The sequence below is a fragment of the Labeo rohita genome, chromosome 14 (genome assembly GCF_022985175.1).
Source record: "Labeo rohita strain BAU-BD-2019 chromosome 14, IGBB_LRoh.1.0, whole genome shotgun sequence".
NCBI classification, from domain to species: Eukaryota; Metazoa; Chordata; class Actinopteri; order Cypriniformes; family Cyprinidae; genus Labeo; species Labeo rohita.
Genome location: NC_066882.1, coordinates 8747507 through 8773486, shown reverse-complemented (window position 1 = coordinate 8773486; position 25980 = coordinate 8747507). Strand labels below are relative to the sequence as shown.

The window sequence follows — 25980 nt, the reverse complement described above, 5'->3', positions numbered from 1 at the left end:
CTGTGCCAACATTTCCTCCGGCAATTCCATGCTTACACAGCTCCGAGTCAAGTTGTTGCCCTTTTCACGCTACAGAAATGTCCCGGGTCACGAACTTGACCACAGGGAAAACACACAGACCAGTTCCAATGTTTGGGAATTTTTATACAGTGGGCGAGCAACTGCAAACCCTCTGCCACACACAGTTGGTCTTAAAGGGATAGTTAACCAAAAAATGAGAATTTTGTTATTAAATACTCACCCTCATGTTGTTCCAAACCTGCAAGACCTTTGTTCATCTTTAAAACACAAATTAAGATTTTTCTTTTATGGAATTCAAAAGCTTTCTCACCCTGCATAGACAGCAATGTCACTTCCACATTTAAGACCCAGAAAGGTAGTAAGGACATTGTTAAAATAGTCCATGTGACATAAGTGCTTCAACCTTAATTTTATGAAGCTACGAGAATACTTTTTGTGCGCAAAGAAAACCGAAAAGGATGATGCAAGAAGCAAGGCATGTTGTCTGTTTATCATCTTTTTATTATGTTGTGGTAGCCACTCTTTTATCTCATCACATGCAGCTCAGATAATCTCCCAACTCAGGTAAAAAATGATTTCTTTCACAGCAGCGTTGTAGATTCAGCATCTTTGCAGTGTCTCTGCTGAGTTGCAGTGTGGGAAACACTGTGTTCTGTTCAGTGAATATATTTCTGAATGTTCACCCCAGCCTGCCTGTTTTTCTCACATCAATACCCAAATGCTCCCAGTGCTGTGTGAGAATGACCACACGTTCTCTGATCCCCCATGTTGCCATCTAGTAAAAATATTAATAAATAAATCATGTGATTGCATTCACTTCAGAGTGAGATCTTACAGCTGTCAAATAACAAGCTTGTCCAGTCTCAGGAGCTTGATCACACTTCAGCTTGTGGGATTGACCCACCTGACCTTTGTTATACTTGGCTGCGTCTCTCTGTAAATTTGGAGCTGTGCTAAAGCACGTGCTGCAAAGCTCAAAGTAAACACCTCAGACCTTTAGTTTGTTGTTTTATTTAAGGGGTTGTGTTTATTTTTTTTCTTCAATATTTTACCAATATTTAATCGGCCCTGCCTCAAAAACATTTTTATGTGCATCAAAATATATATATAATTTTTATTGATTTATGTATTTATTAAAATTGCAAAAAGTCATTAAAACAATAAAACAGTGAAAGCAATAAATTCATGTTTTGTTTTTGTTTTTTTGGTAAGACGGTGACATCCAGTGCATGTAAATTTTCAGAATTAAAGGTACAATAAGTGTTGTCACCTTTTCCAAAGGTACAAGCATATACCATTTATGTACACTTTAGGTACACTGCCCTCCAAAAGTTTGGAAATGCCCTAGAAAAGTGGACAATATTGGCATGAATCCTTTTTAATTTGTGATAATTTTGCACTGATAAGCAACAACACAAACTACGAAAACATATTTTATTACATAAACAGTTTATACATAGAAAAAAACTTAAATTTTCGATTCATCAAAACATCCACCACTAGCAGCTATTACAGCACTGCATATCTGCAATCTGGCCCTAAATTCATTGTATTCGAAACTTCAGTCAATTATTGAAGCTATTAAGGTGTGCTGACCCAAAAATCTTTTAAAAACCTGGGCCAAGTTTGAACCAGTAACCAGGCATCACAGCTGGCAAAGGGGCATGTCTGACTTTGACATGTATATATTGTCATTATTATGTAATCAAAATGAAAATTATTATTGCTGGTCTTCAATGATAATGTCAAGTTATTTTAATGTATTTACACCAAAAAATTATAAGGATTTATGCTGATATCGTCCAAAACCACACTTTGCCAGGGGTGTTTCCAAACTTTTGGAGGGCAGTGTATGTATCGTTAAGTTACTAATATTGAGTTTAAACTTCCAAAATGCAGTTTCAATGCAGCTTCAATTGGCTCTAAACGATTCCAACTGAGGAATAATGTTTTTATATAGTGAAACAATCGGTTATTTTCTAAATGATTCTGTATTCTGGTTCATGACAGTTAGGGTGTGTCAAAACTCCCATCTTATTTTCTTCAACTTCAAAATCATCCTACATCACTGCTTTTCCTTTTTTTGTAAAGGGCGTTTTTTGACATACCCTAACTGTCTTGAACCGGAATGCACAGAGTTTACGCAGAGCTAGAGAAGATGAGCATTTGAGGTTAAAAAGTATATAAATTGTAAATTTTTATTTCGCTATTTTGCTGGATAAGACTCTTCTTAGACTGGGATCATTTAGAGCCCTTTGAAGCTGCATTTAAACTGCGTTTTGGACGTTCAAACTCGTGGGCACCATAGAAGTCCACTATATGGAGAGAAATCCTGAAATGTTTTCCTCAAAACAACATAATTTCTTTACAATTGAAGAAAGAAAGACTTGAACATCTTGAATGACCAGTGAGTAAATTATCTGTAAATGTTTTGTTCTGGAATTGAACTCCTTTAATAAAAAGATTTCACAACAATACAATGACCAAGTGAAAAAGCAAAAATACTGACTTTTTTCAAACACGTTACTAGTTCTCCTGTTTGACTGATGTTTGTCAGATTTAGTCCACTGATTCAGCTGATGTTGCTGTGTCACTTTGAACTGTTCATGTGAATGATCTCTCTCTCCTTCTTCCTGTGTCCCTGTAGTGTGGAGGAGACGAGAAGCGAGTGGACAGCAGGACAATCTATGTAGGACATCGGCCATGTCCGGACACCGAAGCCTTCATCCCCTCTAAATTCTGTGACAACAGGATCGTGTCCTCCAAGGTAACTTCTGGCATTTGTTACACTTCACCTCGTCACGAATCTGAAAGCACAAGCCGAGCCGTTGTTTAACCTCGCTGCAGTATAATCGGATTTTTACATGATAACAGCATTAGAGGTTTGCTAGCTCTCTACAAGAGCCTGTTTGTAATTTTCTTTAGCTGGTAATTAGCAAGTGTTGTTTAATGCCATGGCAACTGCACCGCAGCGTTAACACATAAGAGATGCGCGTTAGCAGCATGTGGAGAGTACGGCTGCACCATGCTTCTCTCAAGCCCTGGTGTTCAGCCACCTGTTCCTCCAGGTGTAAAAAGACTGTTGGGACCCACCTACTGCGTTTGAACTTGGAAATTCTTCTTTTTTCCCTCTGCGCTTTTATAATTTGTGCTTCGCAAACTGCAGTACATCTTACCACCCCCTTTCCACCCCATGAAACTCCCTAATTTGCCTGTCAGAGCAGTGCTTGAGATCCGGCTGATAAATACATAGTTGCAATTAACGCTCAAGTGTTCGGGGTGGTTGACTCTGCCCCCCTTAATCTTGTGGGACTTCCTGAATCTCCTCATTTGGTCGATAGATGAGGAGTGTTTTAAGATACGAAAGGAAGAAACAAGGGAGTAAGAAATAATAGATTTATCAGACCTGTGGTATCCGGTGATCAATTCCTCTCTGGCACGAGGGTCTAAACACACTTTAATTACCTGCGCTGAGATGTTTACGCTTCTTTATGTATCTGCTTTGCATCAAACTCGCCATAACCTTTTCTCCAGGCTATCCCTTGGGTCCCGTTTTTCCTTTAAAAGAGGTCCAGACCTGCCACGGCTTCTCAAGTTCACCTCAGTATCACATCTGCCCTGTTAGAAATGTTGATGTATTCACTTTTATCTTATTGCAGGTGCCCCAAACTGCCCTTTCTCACTTTCCTCACCCATGGTGATCCATTATTTAGCAGTGATGGTTATATTACGTGGCAATAGCTGTCCACATTCCAGTTATTTTTTTGTCTCTTTTTCTCTCTCTATCTCCCCTCCCACACTATCCAGTCAGTATTTGCATTTATTTTCAGTCATATTGCTGAGTATTTGGCTTATTGGGTATTTGAAATTCAGGCAGTGACAGCGATGTATACTTCTGCCCAATAAGTGAATTTTTTGATACAGCTTACTTTTTAAATTTGTCATACTACTTTATACACGTATTTCTGTTAAATGTAAATGTATAATAGAGTATATTATATATTAAACATACACATATATACCTAGAAATAAAAAACCTCACCCTCATGTCCAAACCCGCAAGACCTTCATTAATTTTCAGAACACAAACCAAGATACTTTTGAAAACAAATAGTATTCTCATAGCTTCATAAAATTATGGTTGAGCCACTGATGTCACATGGACTATTTTAACGATGTTAGGGCCCTATGAAATCCATTTTATTTTTTCCCAAATTCCATTTTATTTTTTTCCAAATTCATTTTTTAATTCCGTTTTTTTTTTCCATTTAAATTTTTCTGGACTCCTCTTTAATGGTTAAATGAAATTGTTTTAATCAAAAAGCATGTCTAATTAATTAAAATTATGAAACATATACAATTTCACATTAATTTATTAAAAGTTTAACAAAAATTACGTTTATGTCTTTATGAAATGTTTTTTTTTTTTTCTCACCATATTTTTGATTGTTACCTAATTCTGTGTTTTAGCATGCATTTGAATGCATTAAAAAATTAATTTATTAAAATGTATTCTTAAAAGTTTTTTTTTTCTCTGAAATTCTGTTGTTTAATTTTTTTTCTGATTATTAAATGAAGGCAAAAAATTAATTTCATTTATCTTTTAATTTGTGAAAATTAAAAAAAGCTTTATTTTTGCAATCAAACAAAGATGCAAACAAAGGTGGTTTACTATTAAGATGAAAACAGAAAAAATGAGATTATTCCTTAAATAAAATGTTAAGAATTTTAGTAGTAGTAGTAGTAGTATATACCTAATACTAGTAATATATTTCATTTAGAATGTCTTCAAGTTAAACCAAACTTTTATTTTGACGGGTTGCTGTGAATACCTTTTAAACGTCTTTGTTGATATGATATAATGCTAGTTTTGCTCAAATGAAACGGTAAAATAATTATGAAGTGACTCTCAGAGCAGTTCCGAAGATGTTGTTCATGTATTTATGTCCTAATTTAATGAGACGACAGATGCTGATTCATATTTAAATGGCATTTTTGCAGCTTAATGTTCACAGATACTAGTCCATATCGCAATTTAATTTAGGTGTAAAGACCAACTTTTAATTAATTCTTTTGAAAGTTTGACAAATTCTGTGATATTCCGCGTTATACAGTAAATTCCATTTTTAAGTCTGGATTCCGTAATTCCATCCGCGTTTTCCGCATCGCGGAAGTCATAGTGCCCCACGATGTCCTTGCTACCTTTCTGGGCCTTGAATGTATCAGTTACGTTGCTGTCTATGCAGGGTCAGAAAGCGCTCCGATTTCATCAAAAATATCTTAATTTGTGTTCTGAAAATAAACAAAGGTCTTACGGGTTTGGAATGACAGGAGGGTGAGTAATTAATGATAGAATTTTAATTTTTGGGTTAACTGTCCCTTTAAGTTTTGATGTTAACTGTTAGTCGTGAGGTAGTGTGCTTCCGCTGTTGTGTTCATTTTCTAAAAGAGAGGTGAATAAATAGCGAGCCGCTGCCAAACGGATCATGTGGCAGGTTCCCCTTTCTCCCCATTCACCGAACGAAGGCGATAAGTCGCTAATCCAAATCAATGTAATACCTGCTGGCCCAGAGAGCTGCCGCCCGGTCACACACATCAGAGAGCTCCGGAGCTATTGAAGTAGTCTCAGCTCCCTCTCCCAGAAAAGCACAAACACAGGAGCTGATGAATATTGAATGCATTTAATCCTTCCGCCAGCTTTTCATCAGGATGTGGGTTTACACTCACATTGCTGTAAAGGAATAGTTCACCTAAAAATGAGGTCCGGAATATAATGAAAATGAATCGGAACTGCAACTGATAAGCTTCAAAAATGACACAAAAGCACCAGAAAATGAATTCACATAACTTGTGAAGTCTTCTGAAGCTATATAATTGCTTGTGTGAAGAGAGTATAAAAAACGTTTTTTATTTTTGTATGAACTGTCCTTTTAAATCTTTTTTACAGCTTTAAATAAAGAAATTGACAGCTTGTTGTTTTTTTAACTTGTTAGGAACGTTTAACACTTTTTTTATGTTGTTGTTGTTCTGTTTTCTCACTTCCTCAGTACACAGTGTGGAACTTCCTGCCAAAGAACCTATTCGAGCAGTTTAGAAGAATTGCTAATTTTTACTTCCTCATCATATTCTTGGTGCAGGTAAGTGAGTGCATTGATCAGTCATAAGTGCTTGCCATCCCCAGAGAGACAAACTCTGTGTGTGTGTGTGTGTGTGTGTGTGTGTGTGTGTGTGTGTGTGTGTGTGTGTGAGAGAGAGAGAGAGAGAGGATAAAGTGTGTTTATGTGTGTGACTCATAGCCTGGCTGGTTCTGCCCCATGCTGATCTGATGTCATTGGACCTGTGATAATGGCAGAAAGAGACAGCGAGACGGGAAAGCCTTTGCTCCGCTCCATAAAAGCACATGAAGACAACCTTAGTTAAACCAGAGAGTGGAACCACGTAAACAGCTGATGCCATTTAGTCAAGTGTGTGTATTTAATAAAGGGTAATGGTGGATTGCTGAGGAGCATATGGTCTTGTTGCTGTCAAGTACATGAGGAGTGAGGAATGAAACGCACAATTTGACACCTGACTAAGCAGCTTGTTTTAAATGTGTGAGCTTGAGGCTAATGATTTATCTGGTTATGACTATGTCCGAAACCTGCAAATGCTGCATTCTCAGTATTGTATATGGTGGTAAGGCAGCATCAGGGCAGTACTGTTTAAAGGTTTAGGCTCGGTACAATTTTTGTAGTTCTTGAAAGAGGTCTCTGCTCCCTAGTAAAAATATTTCAACATTTTTACTGTTTTTGCTGTACTTTGTATCAAATAAATGCAGGCTTGGTGAGCAGAAGAGACTTCTTTAAAACATTAAAAATCTTACTGTTCAAAAACTTTTGACTGGTAGTTTATATTATGTGAATAATATGTAATAGATCATACAGATGTGACATTATGGTGCTTAATCTGACATTATGGTTCTAAAAAGATGCCTTCTTACTAAAAAGCTTTAATCATTGACCAACTAAACAAGTTAAGTTCAAGACTTAGTCCACCCAAACCCCATACGATCTACATTCATCTTCAGAACACAAATTAAGATATTTTTAATGAAATCCAAGATGTTGAACCACTGGACTATTTTAACGATATCCTAACTGTGTTTTTGGGCCTTGAACATTTCAGTTGTGTTACTGTCCATGCAAGGTCAGAAAGCTCTCGGATTTCATCAAAAATATCTTAATTTCTGTTCTGAAGATGAAGAAAGGTCTTACAAATTTGGAATGACATGAGGGTGAGTAATTAATATGTGTGCATCTCACAGTAAATCTTACGTACATCCATGTTGTGACGTGATCTGTGTGTGTGTGTGAGAGAGAGAGAGATCCCCAGGTGTTTGCCCGGTTCTGGCATGCGTCTGGCGTGCCTCTACTAATCCTGCTTTTCTCTGGAGGGGCTCCTTATCCTCTCTGACTAGCTCTCCCCACGCAGCCCACTATTATAACAGCACGAGGGAGACACATACGCTCGCCTGTCACACAAGAACTGCGCTTAAATCACCAGCCTCCAAATACATCTGCACGATTCTCCTGAGGCCCGTTGCGAACACACCATAGTCTTACGCCCATTTCTGTCTTCCCACGTCTTCATCCTGCCATATTTCCGCTCCTCACCCCCTCTCTTTTTTCCTCATTTCTTTGTTCTCCCCCCTTCTCTCTCTCTTTCTCCCTTTCCCTGTACGCCTCTGCAGCACAGCACTGCTGACGTCAGCAGCCAGGAAGCCCTCTGTAGTTCTTTTGAGCCACAAATAGACACTGACTGATAAAAAAGCACCAGTACGCTAAAAATAGCGCTGCGTGCCTTCGCCGGGGTCCTGATGGGAAAAGAGAGATGGGAGGAGGGAGGAGAGGAGAACAGAAGGAGGGGAGGAGTCGAGGGGGATCTCTGTCTCTCACACGCACATTTTGACACACATTCTGCTGGAATGTTCTAAATACCTGTGTGTGTGTGTGTGTGTGTGTGTGTGTGATTGGATGAGGGATTGTGCTAACAAGCAGTCAGTGTTCAGCCGAGTGGAAGTGTGTGTAACCATAAAGAGGAAATTAGCACATAATCTTGAGTAAATGCTACAGAAAGAGTGAAATAAGAGTATGCTTTTTTGTGTGTACAGGATGTACAGCATGTACACTTTGATTAGCTGAATCTTTAAACTATTAAACTACTCAGAATGTTAATTTTAAATGAGTTAATAATTCTAGTTATTTAAAAGCATGTACATGGCAAAACACGACACATAAATGCCGTTTCAGACTGCAGTGCTTCAAAAAGCGGAACAGAGAAACATCTGCATTGGCATTTGTACCACAACACTGGTTTTGCTGCAAGACTCAGATTTTACAATAGACTTAAATTGGTGACCCAATACAGCACCAAGACCTTTTACCGTACATAAATGTCTTTAAAGCACATATGACTTGTATTATTGCACAATATAGTTTCGTTTTATTATTTGCGTTTAGAGGTTTCCCTGCTGTTTGAAACCAGAACAGATCTGTGACCCACCAGTTGAGGAAACATAGGTTTGCACTGTGCAAACACGCAGGTGGAAGCCTGCAGATATTTTTTACAGCCAAGGGCAGAAAGTCTCAATAAACGTTTTTTTACAATGCCTTAAACAAAGCGCCCAACCGACGTTATGAATTCCATGAACTATATATTTAGCAGTCATGGGACACAGTTTGTCACGCTCAGAAGTCGTTAATTTTTATGCACAGTGTTTTATGGCAAGATTTTTACTGATTGACAGCAGAGTTGAATGTCGCTCTGATGCATTGGTGTAGAATCATATTTCTGTTGGCAGATGAGAGCAGACACATTTTAGTACAGCTTGTACGCAGACTGTTTATGCTGAATTTGGCAACAGGTCACTTTAACTTGTGAAAAATTTCCTCAGTTTAAATTAATTAACCACAATTCATTTTTTTTATTCTAAAATATTATGCATATTTTTCCAATATAAAAACAGTTACTGAGGGGATAAAAAATATGTGAGGTGGGCGATAGACTGGTAGACATAATTAATCAGTAGAAATTTGTCAGCCGGGAGATTTTTGACTGTCGTCTCTATCATGGTTACACGCTTGCGTGACATTATGCTACGTGGTCACAAAAATATATTGTTTGCATGCATTTTTTAAGCTAGTGATTTTAAGCTATTAAAGCGCAATCAGCAGCGAAAGAGAACTCATTTTGCTAAATGCTTGTACTAAGTGTTGTCAGAAAAGCATGTGAAGCACAGTTATTTTTAGGGCTGCCCTTCACTAAAGATTTTTCTGGTTGACTAGTAGTCATTCATTTTAAGAATTAGTCGACTATTAGTTGCATGTTTAATAAAACAAATAAATTATAATAATGGGCCCTTAATTGCCTGTGTAGGCTAGTGAGCGCTCAAGCGCACACAAAAAAAAGCTTGCCACAGCGCAACGGCAGATATAATAATTATGAATGTTTCAGGGAAAAACAGCAGAGAGACTGCATTAACATTTTTATAATTTACTGATAAACTAGTGCTTTCTTTGTTTTCAGTTTGCATCTACATGTTTCTAGTGATCAACAAATATTGAGTCTTTACAGTTTCGAAAGATGTATTACTTTTATCTGTATGACTAAAAATGAGTATTTTAAGAGCAAGAGGCGCCTCCGCCGGCGCCTCCTTCTGTCATGCAGTAAGCACCGTGTAAGCTCCAAGCCTACCATGTACAGTTGCTACTACTTGCGTATTTCAGATGAATAGCCATATTTGAGGTCGATGTACTATTTTACCACATAGACCAACCATTAATGATCTGTCTATAATGGACTGCATGCAAAGCGACTAATAAAATTTTGGTCGACCAAGCCTCTTCTCGTTGACTGGTTAGTCGACCCTAGTTATTTTTGCCGCTTTATAGACCTTGAAATGTAAATACACTCCGTGTATGTGTCAAAATACCCGTTTTTGCAAGTATCCTTATAAACACAGTAATTTAGGTCTTAGGGTTATTGAAGACAAACAGCTGAGAAAGGAAACACTGTAACAGTATTTTTGGATCCAGACAGCTCTTAAAGTGACAGCAGTGTAATACTCTGTCATTCAAGTTAATCAGACAACAACAAAAGAGAGAAAATCTCTCATTGCTCTTGACTAAATGACTTTTGTAAGTTTAATAAGAAAAATGTATACATAATATACATATTTAATTTACATGGTCAAGAATATGCAGTGTTTTTATACATTTGATTACTTGATACATTTGATACAATGTAGCATTTCTTATTTATTTGTTCTACTGTAGTTTCTTTTGGAATATTGCTTGAAATTAGTTTCTTATTCTTACTTAATTGCTCACTGTTTACTTGTCTTCAGTGAGCTTGAGGGTTGTTTTTTTATTTTTTAATTCAAGCTAGAATTAGGTGTCAAAAATTATTAAGACCGTATTTAAAGCAAAAATGACTATATTGTGATATATCATTACCGTTAAATAAAATTACTGTTATCATGATATAAGATTTTAGTCATATTACCAACTCCTAATTTGAATTTTATTTTAAGCATTTTGATTAAGTTGGTTAATTCTCTCTGTGGCTCCCTTTAAAGGTTACTGAGGCTCCCCAGTCAGTCCCGATCCCCGGTTGAGAAGACAGTATGTTATTTTAAGACAGTGTGTCATATTGAACAGACTGTATTGTGGTTCCTCACAGCCTCATTTTCACATGTGACCAATTAAATTGCGGCGTCTACTCTCACTAAGGTCTGTGTTGGTATTTAGTAACTCGCACGTTGTGCGTCTGCCTCTGGGAGGTGTTTCGGTGGTAACTGATGTGTTCAGCATTAGCTTTGGGAATTGGCTCCCTTGAGGCGGCGGTTAAATGGATGGTGTTTTGCGTCTACGTGGTGGAACTAGCGAGGTGGGTCTGGCAGTGATGGGTGGGGGTGTTTTGTGTGAGCGAACAAATGACGAAGGGGCAGCACTTCATCAGAGAAGTGACTATTTCATTACAGTCACTGATGAACTGTATCAGTGGCGCTGTCTGTTACTGAGCGATCCAGGGGAATAAACTCCCATCGCACGTGTGTGTGCATTAAAAACAGAAAGCAAAGAGAGCATACTGTAGGACGAACTGTCCTCAGCACTTTGGGCCGCATCTCTCTTAATATTTTTAATCGAGTGGGAAGCCGCAGTGGGTTCTATCCAGATGGGCCTTTATCAATTTATTAAATCAAAAAAACTATGTGCAGGGCCGCTGGCCCCCACAACATCCATCACTTGCAGGAGCCACGAGCGCATTAGAGCGCTTTCTGCTGACCGAATCCCAGACTCAGCCCTGGCTCCTGTGGAGAACGGACGGTCTCAGAGAGAAAGAAGAAAGAGAGGAGAAACACACCTACCACTAGGGAAACCAGGGGTGGGATTCACAGGGGTCAGGTGCTTTCTTTGGTGTTTTTCATGCTTTCATTTAAAAAAAAAAATAAAATAAAAAAAAGCCTTTCTGGACTGCTGAGTTTAAAGGGATCTTTCACACCTGTTCTTCCAAGCCTGAAAATGCTGCAGTAAAAACCTGTTGATTGGTTAAATTAGTATGCAATAAGAAAAATCTAATAGGACATTTCATGTCCATTTTTACTTGCAGTAATATACGGGTTAAATGTTAGGGCTGGGTATTGACACACATGTCATGATTCAATTCAGTTTCTATTCATAAGCTTCCAATTTGATTCTGATTTCAATTGAATGACGGTGTCTGTAATTAAAACTTGACAGATTTATTCAGACATTAAATATTGAAGAACAGTCAAAATTATAATGAATGTTATATGATGCATATGATATATAGTACAATGCTCCTCTCTAGAATTAATTTTTCTACCTGACTAATGAGTTATGGTCACCAAATGTTTTTTTTCCTGAGGTAAATGTGACGTTATGTGACTTATTGTTTATAGCCTTTTATGTTGACTTCTTTCTGTGGTTGAGACACTAATTTAGCGATTACATGAGACAGGATATGAATTTCTGTAAGTTGTACTCTTTAGGTTTTTTTGTTTTTGTGGTAACACTTTGGTACAGGGAACAATTCTTACTATTAATAATTAGTTGCTCATTTGTGCATATGGTACAATGCACCTTCTCTATATTATATTAATATTTACCTCAGGTTGTGGAAAAACAGCTTGTAATAAAGTTCATGTCATTTCCTCTTTACCACCCGGGCTTTTGTGGTTGTCAGTATATTGTAAATGTGCAAAACAGATTTTAGTAGTATTGGCACATTAACTTTTAAAATTATCAACAGTCTGTGTTGTTTAGGAGATTATGGCAAGATTGTCTTTTCCGACAATCTGTAAATAGTTACTGAAAACATTTTTGTTACTTGCAAAAAAAAAAAAAAACATTAAGATGAAAATTTAAGTTAAATCTGTAAAACTTCATATGTTGCGACCATAAAATAACTCTGTAAATAAAAGCTGCAAATAACTAAAGACTCACAAAAAATAAAACTTCATTAATCAACAGTCTGTGCTGTAAACATCATAGCAAGACCGTTCTTTCCTAGTTACTGAAAACATTGTTTTTTGCAAAAACATTGTTTTTACCATAGTTGTTTTTTTTTTACTGAATTTTAGTTAAATGCGTAAAACTTCAATTGTTGCTTCAATAAAATAGCTAAATAAAAGCTGCAAATAACTAAAGACTCACAAGAAATAAAATTTTCATTCATCAACAGTCTGTGCTGTAAAAGAGATTAAGGCAAGATTGTGTTTTCTGTAATCTGTAAATGGTTGCTGAAAACAAAAATGTGTATTTATACCATAGTTTTTACTTTAAATGTTGCTTCCATAAAATAGCTCTGTAAATAAAAGCTGCAAATAACTAAGACTTAGAGCATCACAATATAAAACATAAAAAAACAAAGTGGACAAGAAATAAAACTTTCATTTGTCAACAGTCTGTGCTGTAAGTAGATTTTAGCAAGACTGTGAACTGAACCGTAACTGAAATAAAAACAATTTTGTTACTTAAAAAAAAAAAAAAAGAAAATAGCACAGGTTTTTTTTGAGGAAGTAAAAAAGGAGATCACTTTCATTGTATGGACAGAAAATCACTGAGGCATTTCTCAAATGTCTTCTTTTGTGTTCTACATAAAGTCATACAGGTTTTTGCATGACATGAGGGTGAGAAAACAGTGACAGAATTTCCATTCATGAGTGAACTATCCCCTTAATGTTGCTTTCTCCTAAAGGTGTAGCAAATTAGCAAGAAAAGCCCTCTTTTCATCCTCCTTTCCGTTTCTGATGGTGGTGCCACTAAACAGCTGTCAGCAAACATCTGGCAACTGAGAGGTGTATAACGCATGATGGGCCACTACTGAAAGATCTGTGCTCCTCTGAACACACGTGTGCACATACGCCGCTCGTTTCTCTCGGTGCCGCATGTTGTTTTAGCATAAGCCGTGGGGCAGAATTTATAGATGCCTGAGTGCATTTGGGTTGGTCTGCAAGCTGTAACTTGTGGCTGTTAAGTAACGGCTTGCGTGTGGCATGAGGAGGAGGAGGTTTCATGATTGGCCAGATCACAAAGCGGTTTAGATGACGTTCAGTGGCCAAAAGTGAAGTGTGTGTGTGTATGGATGTTTCAAATGGGTTGTTTGGGATTATTTGGACTTAGACTGAGTAAGGGCTGAAAGCACTTCTTGGTGTTTGTGTGTCGAGTGTGTGTGTGATCAGGATGATGGGGATTATTAGCTCTGAGCTGGAGCGCTGCTGGTCTGAGATGGGCTTTCACCTTCTGAAGTCCCGCCGGCTTTACAGTGTCTCCCTACAGGAATTTTGGCACCGACACAGCACACACGGCATCTTTGTGTTTGAGCCGTTTTCTGCAGCGAAGATGCCTTTTCTCACTGTGGTGTGTGGTTTTTGCGTTGCCCGCTTTCAGCCAGGCCCCGCAGGGTGTGAGAGGAAGATGCGGTGGGTTCGTGTTGTAGCTCATAGGACAAATAAAATGTTCACACCTCTGTGATCTCAACTTCAGAGCTTACCCTCTATTTTTTTTTCTCTTACACGTATACACCAACATAGAGCAAGTATTAATAACACCAAGTGGTTGTGACCTTTTGTTGTTTCCTGAAAGAGTAATGGTTTGTACACTCTACTGCGTGACAAACCGCTCATGGTAAAGATAGGCTGGTGTTTACTGTGCGCAGCAATTGGATCCTTGATGTTTAAAGTCAAGCTATTGTGGTTATGACGTGACATGTTTGTTATGTCCAGCTGCATTATTAAAATAACAACGGTAACTTGCTTCCATCTGCTCTGATTGTTTAAAAAAAAAAGAGGTCCGTAATTTTTCATGATTGCTATTTTGAAAATTGGTTGATTTTTCTGAATTCATATGTTTGTTTTTTTTTTATGTTTTTGTCAGTTACGACAGTCACTGTGTCAGATTAGGGCTGCAACGATTTCTCGATTCTATTCGAGTATTCTATTTTTAAAAATCCTGGATTGCAATTTGCCCATGTAATCAGCAAAATACTGGAAGTGGTTCACTCCGCAATAATAAAGCATAATGCTATTAAGAATAAACAAACGCTATGATTCAGTTAAATAACTATATGCGATGCAGGTTTAATATATGCGCTTTAATTATTTACATGCAGATGTATCAGAGCAGCTCTGTTCACAGTAAATGCTGCTACACAAATGTTATCATTTACTTGTGTGGTGCGTCTTAAACTCCACCTCTGCATGTTGCTGCGAGTTTGTGTTTAGTATAACATTAATCTGGGAACACAATGTGAGCTATTTCATCAAATTTGTAAGGGTGGGGGTACTTTATTCTGTACTGTACTCTCTGTGTAATAACAAAAACATTTATTTCTGGGAAAAAAAACAAAGTCCCAAAATTCTCAATTTTAACATTTTAAACAAAAGGGCCCTACAATCTTTTTCTTTTTTTCCCCCAGAAATTCATGTGTTTTAATTTTTCTAATAATCAAATGAAGGCATTAAACAATTTTTTTTTAATCAAATGAAAATTAAACCTGTTTATTTATTTTTTTGCCAAACAAACAGAGCTTTACTGTTAAAATTAATACATGGAAGAAAAAGTGTGAATATTCAGTTTAAAAAATTTTAATAATCATTTTTTTGGTGGTTAATCTTGTAGTAATATTTATTTTTATCATTTAATGGTTTTATTTAAATTTGGCAGATGTAGGAATATATAAAGACCTACATTTTACTGTACAAAAGTAATATAAGACTTATATATTTCTGCTACATGTCAAATTGTACTTTTATTTTGACGGGTCGCCGCTTAGTTTCTGTTTGTAAACACGTGATATGATGCCAATTTTCTCAAATGAAACGCGAGCATCGCGGGTGATTCAGTATTTAAGTAGTAAACAAACCCGCATCTCTGCCATTCATTCATGCAGAGGTAAACGGAACATGCAGGATTCATATTTAAACCGTCTTTTTGCGTTTCAGTATTCACAGCCACTAGTGGATATTGTAATCTAAATTAAGTGGTAAATTTCCCTGGTAAAACCATATGATTACTTACTTTTGATACTTTATTTGAACTAATTATTATTCCCTCATTGCTATTATATATGTATTTTAAGTCATTTTAAAGGCTGTTGTTCACTTAGGTCTATTTTTTGTTACTACAAAAAATTGTATTATAATTATCCGATTACTCGATTAAACATCGGAGTAATCCACAGATTACTCGATTACCAAAATAATCATTAGTGACAACCCTATGTCAGATTATGCAGTTTTGAGTCCTTAAATCTTCTTGTGTCAGACTACACGTTCATCTCTTGCCATCTTTAACGGCGTACGTGCTCTTATCAATAGCGTGGCATTAGACAGTTGTTGTAAGTGTAAACAATGACTAGAAAGAAGGAAAACCAGACAAACCTGGATTGCATGAAGAGTACAGTATGGACTGTCAAAGAGAACTGCGGTAAAAGTGTACAAAGCCGCTTCTGTGCTTCTATTGGGCAGTGTCACAGATGTAATGGAACTCATTGTGGACAACAACGGAAAAAAATGAAACATGCAAGACTTTCTGTGGTGACGTGAAGCGTCACAGTGGTGGCATCGGTTGTTGTCCACTATGACACACACTACATGAGTACATTGTCATTTATTAATTCCCACGACACCCTACGTCAAGCAGATCATGCCAAAATTGGGCTAAAATCATGTAGTCTGAATTGGGCTTTAATGCCATCATTGTAAAGTGTGTGCAATTTTACTTATTTTACCTAAACAAAGGTTTGTTTGAGTTCAATTCAAGTTAACCTCTTTGGGTTTGGGTTACCCTCTCAAAATGAATACCCGTTTTTGATGCTGTACATTAATTAATTTATACAAAATAATAGAATGTGAAGGTTAACATTAGATTGAGTGGCAATGTAAAGTTGCTACTACTTATATATTTTTGGTTGATAAGCTATATTTGAGGTCAGTGAATGATAGGTGAGTGTTTGGATGTCCTGCCCAATGTACCATATTACCACAGACTAGCCATTAACGATCTGTCCATCACGTCCTGTGGATTTTTTTTTTTCTGCAACTAATAAAATGTTGGTCAACCAGCATTTCTCGTTGACTAACGGTTAGTCGACTATTAGGAGGCAGCCCTAGACTTATATGTATTGTCTAGAATCGGTATTGTTTGAATGTTCTTAATTTAATTAACTCATTTTTTTCAGATTCTTTAATGAATAGAAACTCCAAAAGCAGCGTTAATTTAACATACACTGCCGTTCAAAAGTTTGGGATCAGTAAGATTTTGAATGGTTTTTTTTTAAACAAAGTATTTTCTGTTCATCAAGGCTACACTTATTTGATTAGTAATATTGTGGAATATTTTTGCAATTTAAAATAGTGGATTTCTGTTTTAATATACTTTAAAATAGAATTTATTCCTGTGATGCAAAGCTAAATTTTCAGGATTATTACTCCTTCAGAAATAATTCTAATATGCTGATTTATTGTTCTGTTGAAAACAGGTTTGCTGCTTAATTTTTTATTTTTATTTTTATTTTTATTTTTGGAACCTGTGATACTTTTTTTCAGGATTCTTTGATGAATAAAACTTTAAAAACAACAGTGTTTATTTAAAATAGAAATCTTTTGTAAAAATATACACTACCGTTCAAAACTTGGGTCAGTAAATGTTGTCTTTTTTCTTTGTTTGAAAGAAATTAACACTTTTATTCAGCAAGGATGTGTTCAGTTGTATAAAAAGTCGTAGTAAAGACTTATATTGTTAGAAAAGATTTCTATTTTTAATAAATGCTATCTAAGAATCCTGAAAAAAGTATCACAGGTTTCCAAAAAAATCTTTTGCAGCACAACTGTTTCCAACATTAATAATAAATCAGCGTATCAGAGTGATTTCTGAAGAATCACGTGACACTGAAGACTGGAGTAATGTCTGATTAAAAAAAAAAAAAAAAAATCAGCTTTGCATCACAGAAATTAATTACATTTTAAAGTATATTAAAGAGATAGAAAACTTATTTTTCATTTATTTTAAATCAAATAAATGGAACTTTAATGAACTAAGAGGCTTCTTTAAAAAAAAACATTAAAAATTGTACGGATCCCAAACTTTTGAACGGCAGTGTATATTTTTTTTGTACAAAACGGAAAACCCTTTACTGTTACTTTTGATAAATATAATGCATTCTTGGTGAATGAAATAATTAATTGCTTCAAAACAGTCCTGATCCCATACTTTTGAATGGCAGTGTTGCGTGAGAATAGTCTGACACACTCACCTGTCTGCCAAAGTGCAGCTGTGCTAATGAGCTCCTGTCATGAGCATGTAAAACCAGTAATGTTTTTGCATGATACTCAACAGGAAGGAACATGATGCAACCATCAACAACATTTTGTTTTGAGACAAGTACACCCACAGCAATAGTAGGTAAACTGGTACTAGAATTCTGTCCGGTTTTAAAAGGTTAGCATCACTGATGAGTGCACTCTCAGAATCTCCAATAAATGCAATTTCAGATACATTTTTGGACCCTCTTTTTTTTTTTTTTTTTTTTTTTTTTGAAAATGATTCTGTAATTCACCTTTGTTAATAATACATATGTGTCTCTGCTTATAGGTGATTGTTGATACCCCGACCAGCCCCGTGACTAGTGGTTTACCTCTGTTTTTTGTCATCACAGTGACGGCCATCAAACAGGTTAGTTGTCTCTTAGCTATCACTTGATGTTTCATAGCCATGTGTCACTGTTTAAATAATGCCGACCCCAGCCGAGAGTTCGGCTGACCCCGGAGTCCATCTCTCACACACAAAACAAATGATCCGGGGGCTTGTCACAACACAGTGGTCCTCTCACAGCTTTAGATGTATTGTTTTAGGATCAACTTTTTCCACCGGCCTGCTGCGAGGTTTTTAGAAAAGCACAATGGAAGGTGGACTTCCTTCCAGATATCTGTGGCCGCACGCTGAGAGGGGCTCAGGTCTTAATTGGGCTTTGAAATAAGAGCCCAGGGAACCGTGTGACCCCAGCCCACTTTGACTTCAAATAACTCAACTCATTCAGCTCATTCACACAGTTTCCATTATTAATACAGGCCTGCTGTACGCGATGGAAACCATTACGTGTGAAATTCTCAGAATTGTTTTATTTTTCCATGTGAGTGTATTAAGTAGGTGCATTAGACTGTCTCAGTCCTCGTTTGACCTTCTGCAGTTTTCACACACACCGCTATGCTGTTCTCACATTCTCTGTGTCTCTCCTTAGGGTTATGAGGACTGGCTGCGGCATAAAGCAGACAATGAGGTGAATAAGTACCCGGTGACGGTGTTAGAGGACGGCCGGTCGGTGAAGAAGGAGAGTGAGAAGATCAAGGTACCTTGTAGTTTCTGCACCCTCGCCAAGTCTCTTTTTACAGGCACCGTGGGAGCAGGGTGCGGCACATGTGGACAAGAAATATGCCCACTAGGGGCGTTCACAGCTGGGAGTGTTTTCTTGCTGTATATGGAATGGAACAAACGTGTCGTACACTATGAAACCGTTAGGGCCACAGATGTTTGGAAGAGTTTGCCAATACAGCTAGCTGGATGTCAATTATTTGTGTTTTAGCTAATACCCACTTTTGTATCCATACACTACTGTTCAAAAGTTAGGGTGTGTGAGATTTATTATTAAATAATTATTATTTTTAGCAAGGATGCAAGTTCCTTTGAACTTTATAATCATCAGAGAATCCTGAAAAAAAAAAAAAAAAACTTAATATTTTCCACGAAAATATTAAGCAGCACAACTTTTTTTTAACTTCAATAATAATAAGAAAAGTTACTTGAGCAGCAAGTCAGCATATCAGAATGATTTCTGAAGGATCATAAGATGCTAAAAACTAGAGTAATTCTCCTGAAAATTCAGCTTTGCATTATAGCAATTAGACTTTAATATATTTTAAGAAAAGTTATTATATATTGTAATACTATTTCATAATATTACTGTTTTACTGTATTTTTGATCAGATAAATGCAAAAGATAATCTGCAAAAGGTTAATTTTTTTTACAGAAAAAAAGGCAAAATGCATGTTATTTTTTATTTAGTATTGACCTGAATAAAATATTTCACATAAAAGACGACCAAGAGAAAATAATAGCTGAATTCATAAGAAATGACTCAGTTCAAAAGTTTGCATGCACTTGATTCTTAATTCTGTGTTCTTTCCTGAATGATCCACAGCTGTTTTTTTTAGTTGTTCATTAGTCCCTTGTTTGTCCTGAACAGTTAAACTGCCCGCTGTTCTTCAGAAAAATCCTTTCTTGGGCCCCAAAATTCTTAGTTTTTTTTTTTTTTCTTTTGACTGTTTTTATCAACTCTTTTTATCAACTCTTTTTATCAATGACTGTATGATTGTGAGAACCATCTTTTCACACTGAGGACAACTAAGGGACTGCACCTATTACAGCAGGTTCAGAAGGTTTTTTAATTCGAAGATCAGGGTATTTAAGTTATTTTGTCTTCTGGGAAAACATGTAAGCATCTTCTGTAGCTACTGAAAAAATTTAGGCAATATAAGAAAAATAAACACATCTTCATTCTTTTCAAAAGTTTACACCCTTGGCTCTTAATGCATCGTTATTCCTTCTGCAGCATCAGTGAGTGTTTGAACCTTCTGTAATAGTTGCATATGAGTCCCTCAGTTGTCTTCGGTGTGAAAAGGTGGATCTCAAAATCATTCAGTCATTGCTGAAAAAGGTTCAAATACACAAAAATGCTGAAAAGCCATAGAATTTGTGGGACCTGAAAAATTTTTCTGAAGAACAGCAGGCAGTTCAGGACCAACAAGGGACTCATGAACAATATCACTAATCAAAAACCACATCTGTGGTTCATTCAGGTAGTACAGTATTAAGAATCATTTTTATAAATTTAGCCATTGTTTTCTCTTGTGGACTATATGTAAACGTCTTTTATGTAAAATATCTTATTCAGGTCAGTACTAAATAAAAAATAACATGTATTTTGTTTGATCCCTCTTATCTCTGTAAAATAATTAACATTTTGCAGCTTCTGCAAGGTGTATGTAAACTTTTGACCTCAACTGTATATTTTCATATTTTACAGTAGGTGTTACAGTTTGCAGTCACATACCCAAACACTCTGACCTAGCAAGAACAGAAATATTCATTAAAATTCTATTTTAAAATATTACTAATAGAGCTTGGCCATATAACGATAATTATCGCAATGTAATTTTCCTCAATAAAATCCTGTAATGTAATGTAATCAATAAAATTTTCCTCTAAAATTAAAAAAAAGAAGAGTTCAGTAAATGTTCAGAAAGCTTTTCAATCTACAAATTGCCATTATTTACCATGGATTTACTGTAGTAACACTAGCTGTGCATCATGGTATTGTGGCAGAAATGAGATAGATATCAAAGGTCAACATGTATGAAATGTATAAAAGGAGTAATGGAATGTCATTTAAAAAAAGCGTTTGTGCATTTATACTAAATGTATGTAATATATGCTACTATGGAGGACCAGTGGTTACTTTTAAGAACACTCAAACAGTCAGAATAATTACATTTCATCATGTTTTTGACATAAATTATTTTTATTTTGGAAAAATTACTGGAAAGTGTAATGAATTAAAAAAAAATGTGGTGTTTGTTGTGTTCTGACCTTAAAGAGTAGTTTAAAACCTAAATTAACAGTCTGGTTTCTAAAACATTTTTACCTTTACATTAGCTACATAGGCTCTGGATTATGCAAGCTTATTAATATGATTTTTTTAAAGAAAAAGTGACAGTTTTGTAAAAACAGAAGTAGCTGTTTAAAACGAGACGCATGTGGATGTAACTTCATTCATTGTCTCAAGTCTTTAGCATTTCCATTCGGTTTTACTTTTAAATTAATTTTTTTATTTACATATTTGCAATTAGTGTTGTAATCAAAAGAGACCTGTTACTCAGCAGTTAAGAAGCACTGATTTGTGGTCGTGTATAAGACTGAGTCAATGTGTTTCTGTCAGGTGGGCGATGTGGTTGAAGTGGTGGAGGACGAGACCTTTCCCTGTGACCTGATTCTGTTGCAGTCCAGTCGAGAAGATGGCACTTGTTTTGTCACCACAGCCAGCTTGGATGGAGAATCCAACCACAAAGTGAGCTTCTGTTCAATCTTCCATTATTTCTTCTGTCTTTGTTTGTAGGGCCCTATGATTTCTGCAGTGCATGGAAATGAAAATGGATTCACTGTATAACACGGAATGTCATGAAATTTGTAAAATTTTGAATGAATTAGTCAAAAGTAGGTCATTACACTTAAATTAAAATGCGATATGGACTAGTATATGTAAATATTGAGCTACAATAAGACTTATTTATTTGTGACCCTGGACCACAAAACCATCATAAGGGTCAATTTTTCCAAATTGAGATTTATACATCACCTGAAAGATGAATAAATAAGCTTTCCATTGATGTATGCTATGATAGAACAATATTTGGCCGAGATACAACTATTTGAAAATCTCGAATCTGAGGGTGCAAAAAATCAAAATATTGAGAAAATCACCTTTAAAGTTATCCAATTAAAGTCCTTAACATTGCATATGACTAATCAAAAATTAAGTTTTTTTTTTTTATATTTACATGATCTTTACTTCTTATCCTAATAATTTTTGGCATAAAACAAAAATCAGTAATTTTGACCCATACAATGTATTTTTGGCTATTGCCACAAATATACCCCAGCGACTTAAGACTGGTTTTGTGGTCCAGGGTCACATATACGAATCCTGCATGTTCTGTGTGAATGAATAGCACAGACGCGTGGTTTCGTTTACTTCATGAGCATTTTTTACTGTTTGATTTGAGGAAAAACTAGGGTCATAAATTTAAATGTATTCACGGCAACCCATCAAAATAAAATTATTAAAACTTTATTTTTTTTAAGAAGTAATCACGCAACATTTCTTCCATGTTTTTCTTTTAATAATAAACCCCCTTTGCTTGCCAAAAAATTTGTTTAATTTTCTATAATTAAATGATACATTAAATTAATGTTTTATGTCTTCATTTGATAACCAAAAAAATTAAATACACAACACAGAATTTTTGAGGGAAAAAAAAAAATTCATACAGCTTTTTTAAGAATAAATTTGAATAAATTCAGTTGTTTTTACGCAATCAAATACATGCTAAAACACAGAATAAAACATATGGTGAGAAAAAAATAAAACATTTCGTAGGGCCCTAAACATGTCATTTTTAGTCAAATTTAATTTAACCATTAAAAAGGAGTTGAGAAACGATGGAATCCAGTAAAATTAAAATGGAATTTGGAATTTGGAAAAAAATAAAACCGATGTTATATGTTCAGAACCACTTAGGCACAAATATAATTGTCTTGATATAATATAGATATCGTTTTTGCTTTCTGTGCACTTGTAAATAAGAATCACCTTGAGTGATTTCTGTTTAAGTCTAAACAGAATATGAGATATGGATTCATACACCATTCCTTTACTCTCCTTTAGCCAAACTCTTTAAATAGGTGGCCCAGATCTTGCCACAATCATCCTTCTGCTCCTCGTCATTCTCCCACTTCCATCCGTCTGTATTTGTGTGTACGACGCGACCTGGAATACTAATTTGCCTGTCTTTTCCTGCAGACACACTACACGGTGCCAGACACCGAGAAGGACCTGCAGGCTCTCACTGCCGCCATCGAGTGTGAACAACCCCAGCCTGACCTCTACAAGTACGAACTACTAGCACTAAAGCACCCTTAACCGAAGTCCCATTCACTGCCTTGCTGATGCGTTGCATGCATTCTTGAAGAAAAAGCATTTTTCGTTATATGTTGGGTCCGGTTTGAGCTCCGAGTTCGTATCAGCAGCTAACGGTGTGATTCCACAGAAGAGTGAGATACTTTCCACGCCTCTGCGCTTGAGTAATAAGAACAAACAGACCTTGAAACAAACACAATTTGCAAGTTTAGAGAGGCAGTCCTTCAGGCCGGCCTCCAACTGTAATAGCAGGTTAACTCACCAGCGCCCCCTATTGTTAAGCACATCTCGTTAAAGCCTGCTTAGGCGGGAGAACATTTGCATTTCTGATTTCTAGAGCACCAGATGTCGCCTGCTAAAATTTAGTCTATAAAAAAAAACTTCAAAGGGCTGTTGCCAATATGCCAGACTGTTGGGTCATCACCAATGAGCATCTTCCTTGTAATTGGTTCATTTCGTACAAGGCTCATTTGCATAGTGTACTGTACTGGAATACAGATATTATCATCAAGCCTCTTCAATGGGGAAGGAGATATTAAACGAATGCAACGCTAATGCATGTGCATTAGTTCTTTGCCTCTGCTGAATGTTTTCAGGTTGACCTCATCAAGCGCACTGATTACATTCATGGGACGTCTGTGCATTAATTCGAGTTTGTGGTTGAGAGAACGTATATGAGGGTGTACGTGCTTGACTGGAGCTTGTTTGCTCTGTTGCAGGTTTGTGGGTCGAATGCACATTTACAAGCCGGAGCAGGAGCCAGCAGTAAGGTGAGAGCGTCTTTGGTCCGTTCCCACGGGCCCACTATGTCCCACAGTACCTCCTAGTCACTTCAGCTCTGTCTTTTCCCTTTGCATTAGCCTCTGATCATTATTCCATCGACCCGTAACGCCATAGCAGCATTAAAGTAAAGCCGGCCTGGCAGCTTCTCAAGCCCTGCACGCTCTTCCATTTGTCACTAGACCGTTTGAAATGTTTTTATGAGCCTCTACGCCGTGTCCTTCACGAGAGCGGGCCTGGCCAAATCCGGCCTACATATTTCCAGCAGTGCTGCTCATTAGGAGCCACTTTAACGTGGGTTTGCATGCCAGGATGTGTCTTTATTGACATAATTGTTTGTTTTTATGGTTTAATTTAGATCTTTGGGCCCAGAGAACCTTCTCCTAAAAGGTGCTACGTTGAAAAACACCAAGAAGATTTATGGTAGGACCTGGCAGCTTTTAATTAGGGGAATTTTTTGATGATGAGGAGTTACATTCACCCGAATCACTCTTTGTTGATTTTCCTTTTAAAGGTGTCGCATTATACACGGGCATGGAGACGAAGATGGCGCTTAACTACCAGGGCAAATCTCAGAAGCGATCAGCTGTTGAAAAGTAAGCGAGTGACGAGAGCGGCATTATACCCTAGTGTGCAGTCTGGTTGAAATATTGATTTTTGGATTATTAGCAATGTTCATTTGAATGATTCAATGTTGATTGCAAATACCAAGATTGATTTGTGTGTTTTTTGGTTGTTGTAAAAATATTGTGTCTCCACATTAATATTCTTGAAGCAATATCAAATCAAGTGAATCAATTTGATATTAATTAGAATTAAATTAAATAATGTCTACCAGTGTCTGTCTATACATAATAATATTGACAAACTATAGATAAAAATAGAAATAAAAAAGTTAAATAATCATAATAAAAATAGAATAAAAAATAAAAATAAAATTTAAAATGGTGTAAAAATAATAATAATAATTCCATCCATCTATCCATCCATCCATAACACTGACAAACTATACATAATAAAAATAAATAAAAGTAAAATAGAAAATCTAAATATGAAATTTTAAATAAAGTGTAGGAGTAATAATAATAATAATAATAATAATAATAATAATTATTATTATTATTATTATTACACTTTATTCTATTTTATTTTGATAATTTTACTTTTTTATTTTTAATTATTATTTAATTTTTATGTGAAAATGTTATTTATTTAATTTTGGTATTGTTGTTACACTTTATTCTTTATTTAATTTTGATATATATATACATATACATATAATTAGTTATCTATCTATCTCTATCTTTATAATATTGACAAACTATACATAATAAAAATATAATGATCATTACTATTTATTTAAATTGATTTATATAAATTTATTTAGTATTAGTTTTATTATTACTACACTTTATTGCGTTCCAACTTTTATTATTTTACTTTCTATTTTTTATTATTATGTTTATGTGGAAATTATTTATTCATTCATTCATTCATTCATTCATTCATTCATTCATTCATTTATTCATTTATATAGTTCCATCCATCTATCAATCCATCCATAACATTGACAAACTATACATAATAAAAATAAAAAAGTAAAATGATCAGTAATAAAATAGAATAAAATCGGTTTATTTTATTTAAAAAATAAAATGTAAAATAGTGTAAGAAAATAATATTTTTTAATTAAAAATATTATTATTATTATTATTATTATTATTATTATTATTATTATTATTATTATGCTTCTATTTTATTATGATTATTTTACTCTTTATTTTTTAATTATTTTTTATTATTTTTGTGTGGAAATTGTATGTATTTATTTATTTATTTATTTATTTATATCTATCTATCTTTCT

General features: G+C 35.6%; 1 protein-coding gene across 7 annotated transcripts in view; it reads left to right on the top strand.

The window, feature by feature from the left end:
- The window catches only part of atp11c (ATPase phospholipid transporting 11C), an 86330-nt gene that overhangs the window by 36102 nt on the left and 24248 nt on the right, over positions 1-25980 (top strand). For all 7 annotated transcript variants that reach the window (XR_007829081.1, XR_007829080.1, XR_007829079.1 and 4 more), the window contains exons 2-10: positions 2669-2788; positions 6069-6158; positions 18177-18257; positions 18823-18930; positions 21578-21706; positions 23219-23307; positions 24055-24105; positions 24474-24538; positions 24630-24711. Coding sequence is in view for 4 of the 7 variants with exons in the window: in XM_051127952.1 (XP_050983909.1) it covers positions 2669-2788; positions 6069-6158; positions 18177-18257; positions 18823-18930; positions 21578-21706; positions 23219-23307; positions 24055-24105; positions 24474-24538; positions 24630-24711 (815 nt within the window). In the remaining 3 variants the exon portion in view is untranslated. The remainder of the gene's footprint in view (positions 1-2668; positions 2789-6068; positions 6159-18176; positions 18258-18822; positions 18931-21577; positions 21707-23218; positions 23308-24054; positions 24106-24473; positions 24539-24629; positions 24712-25980) is intronic.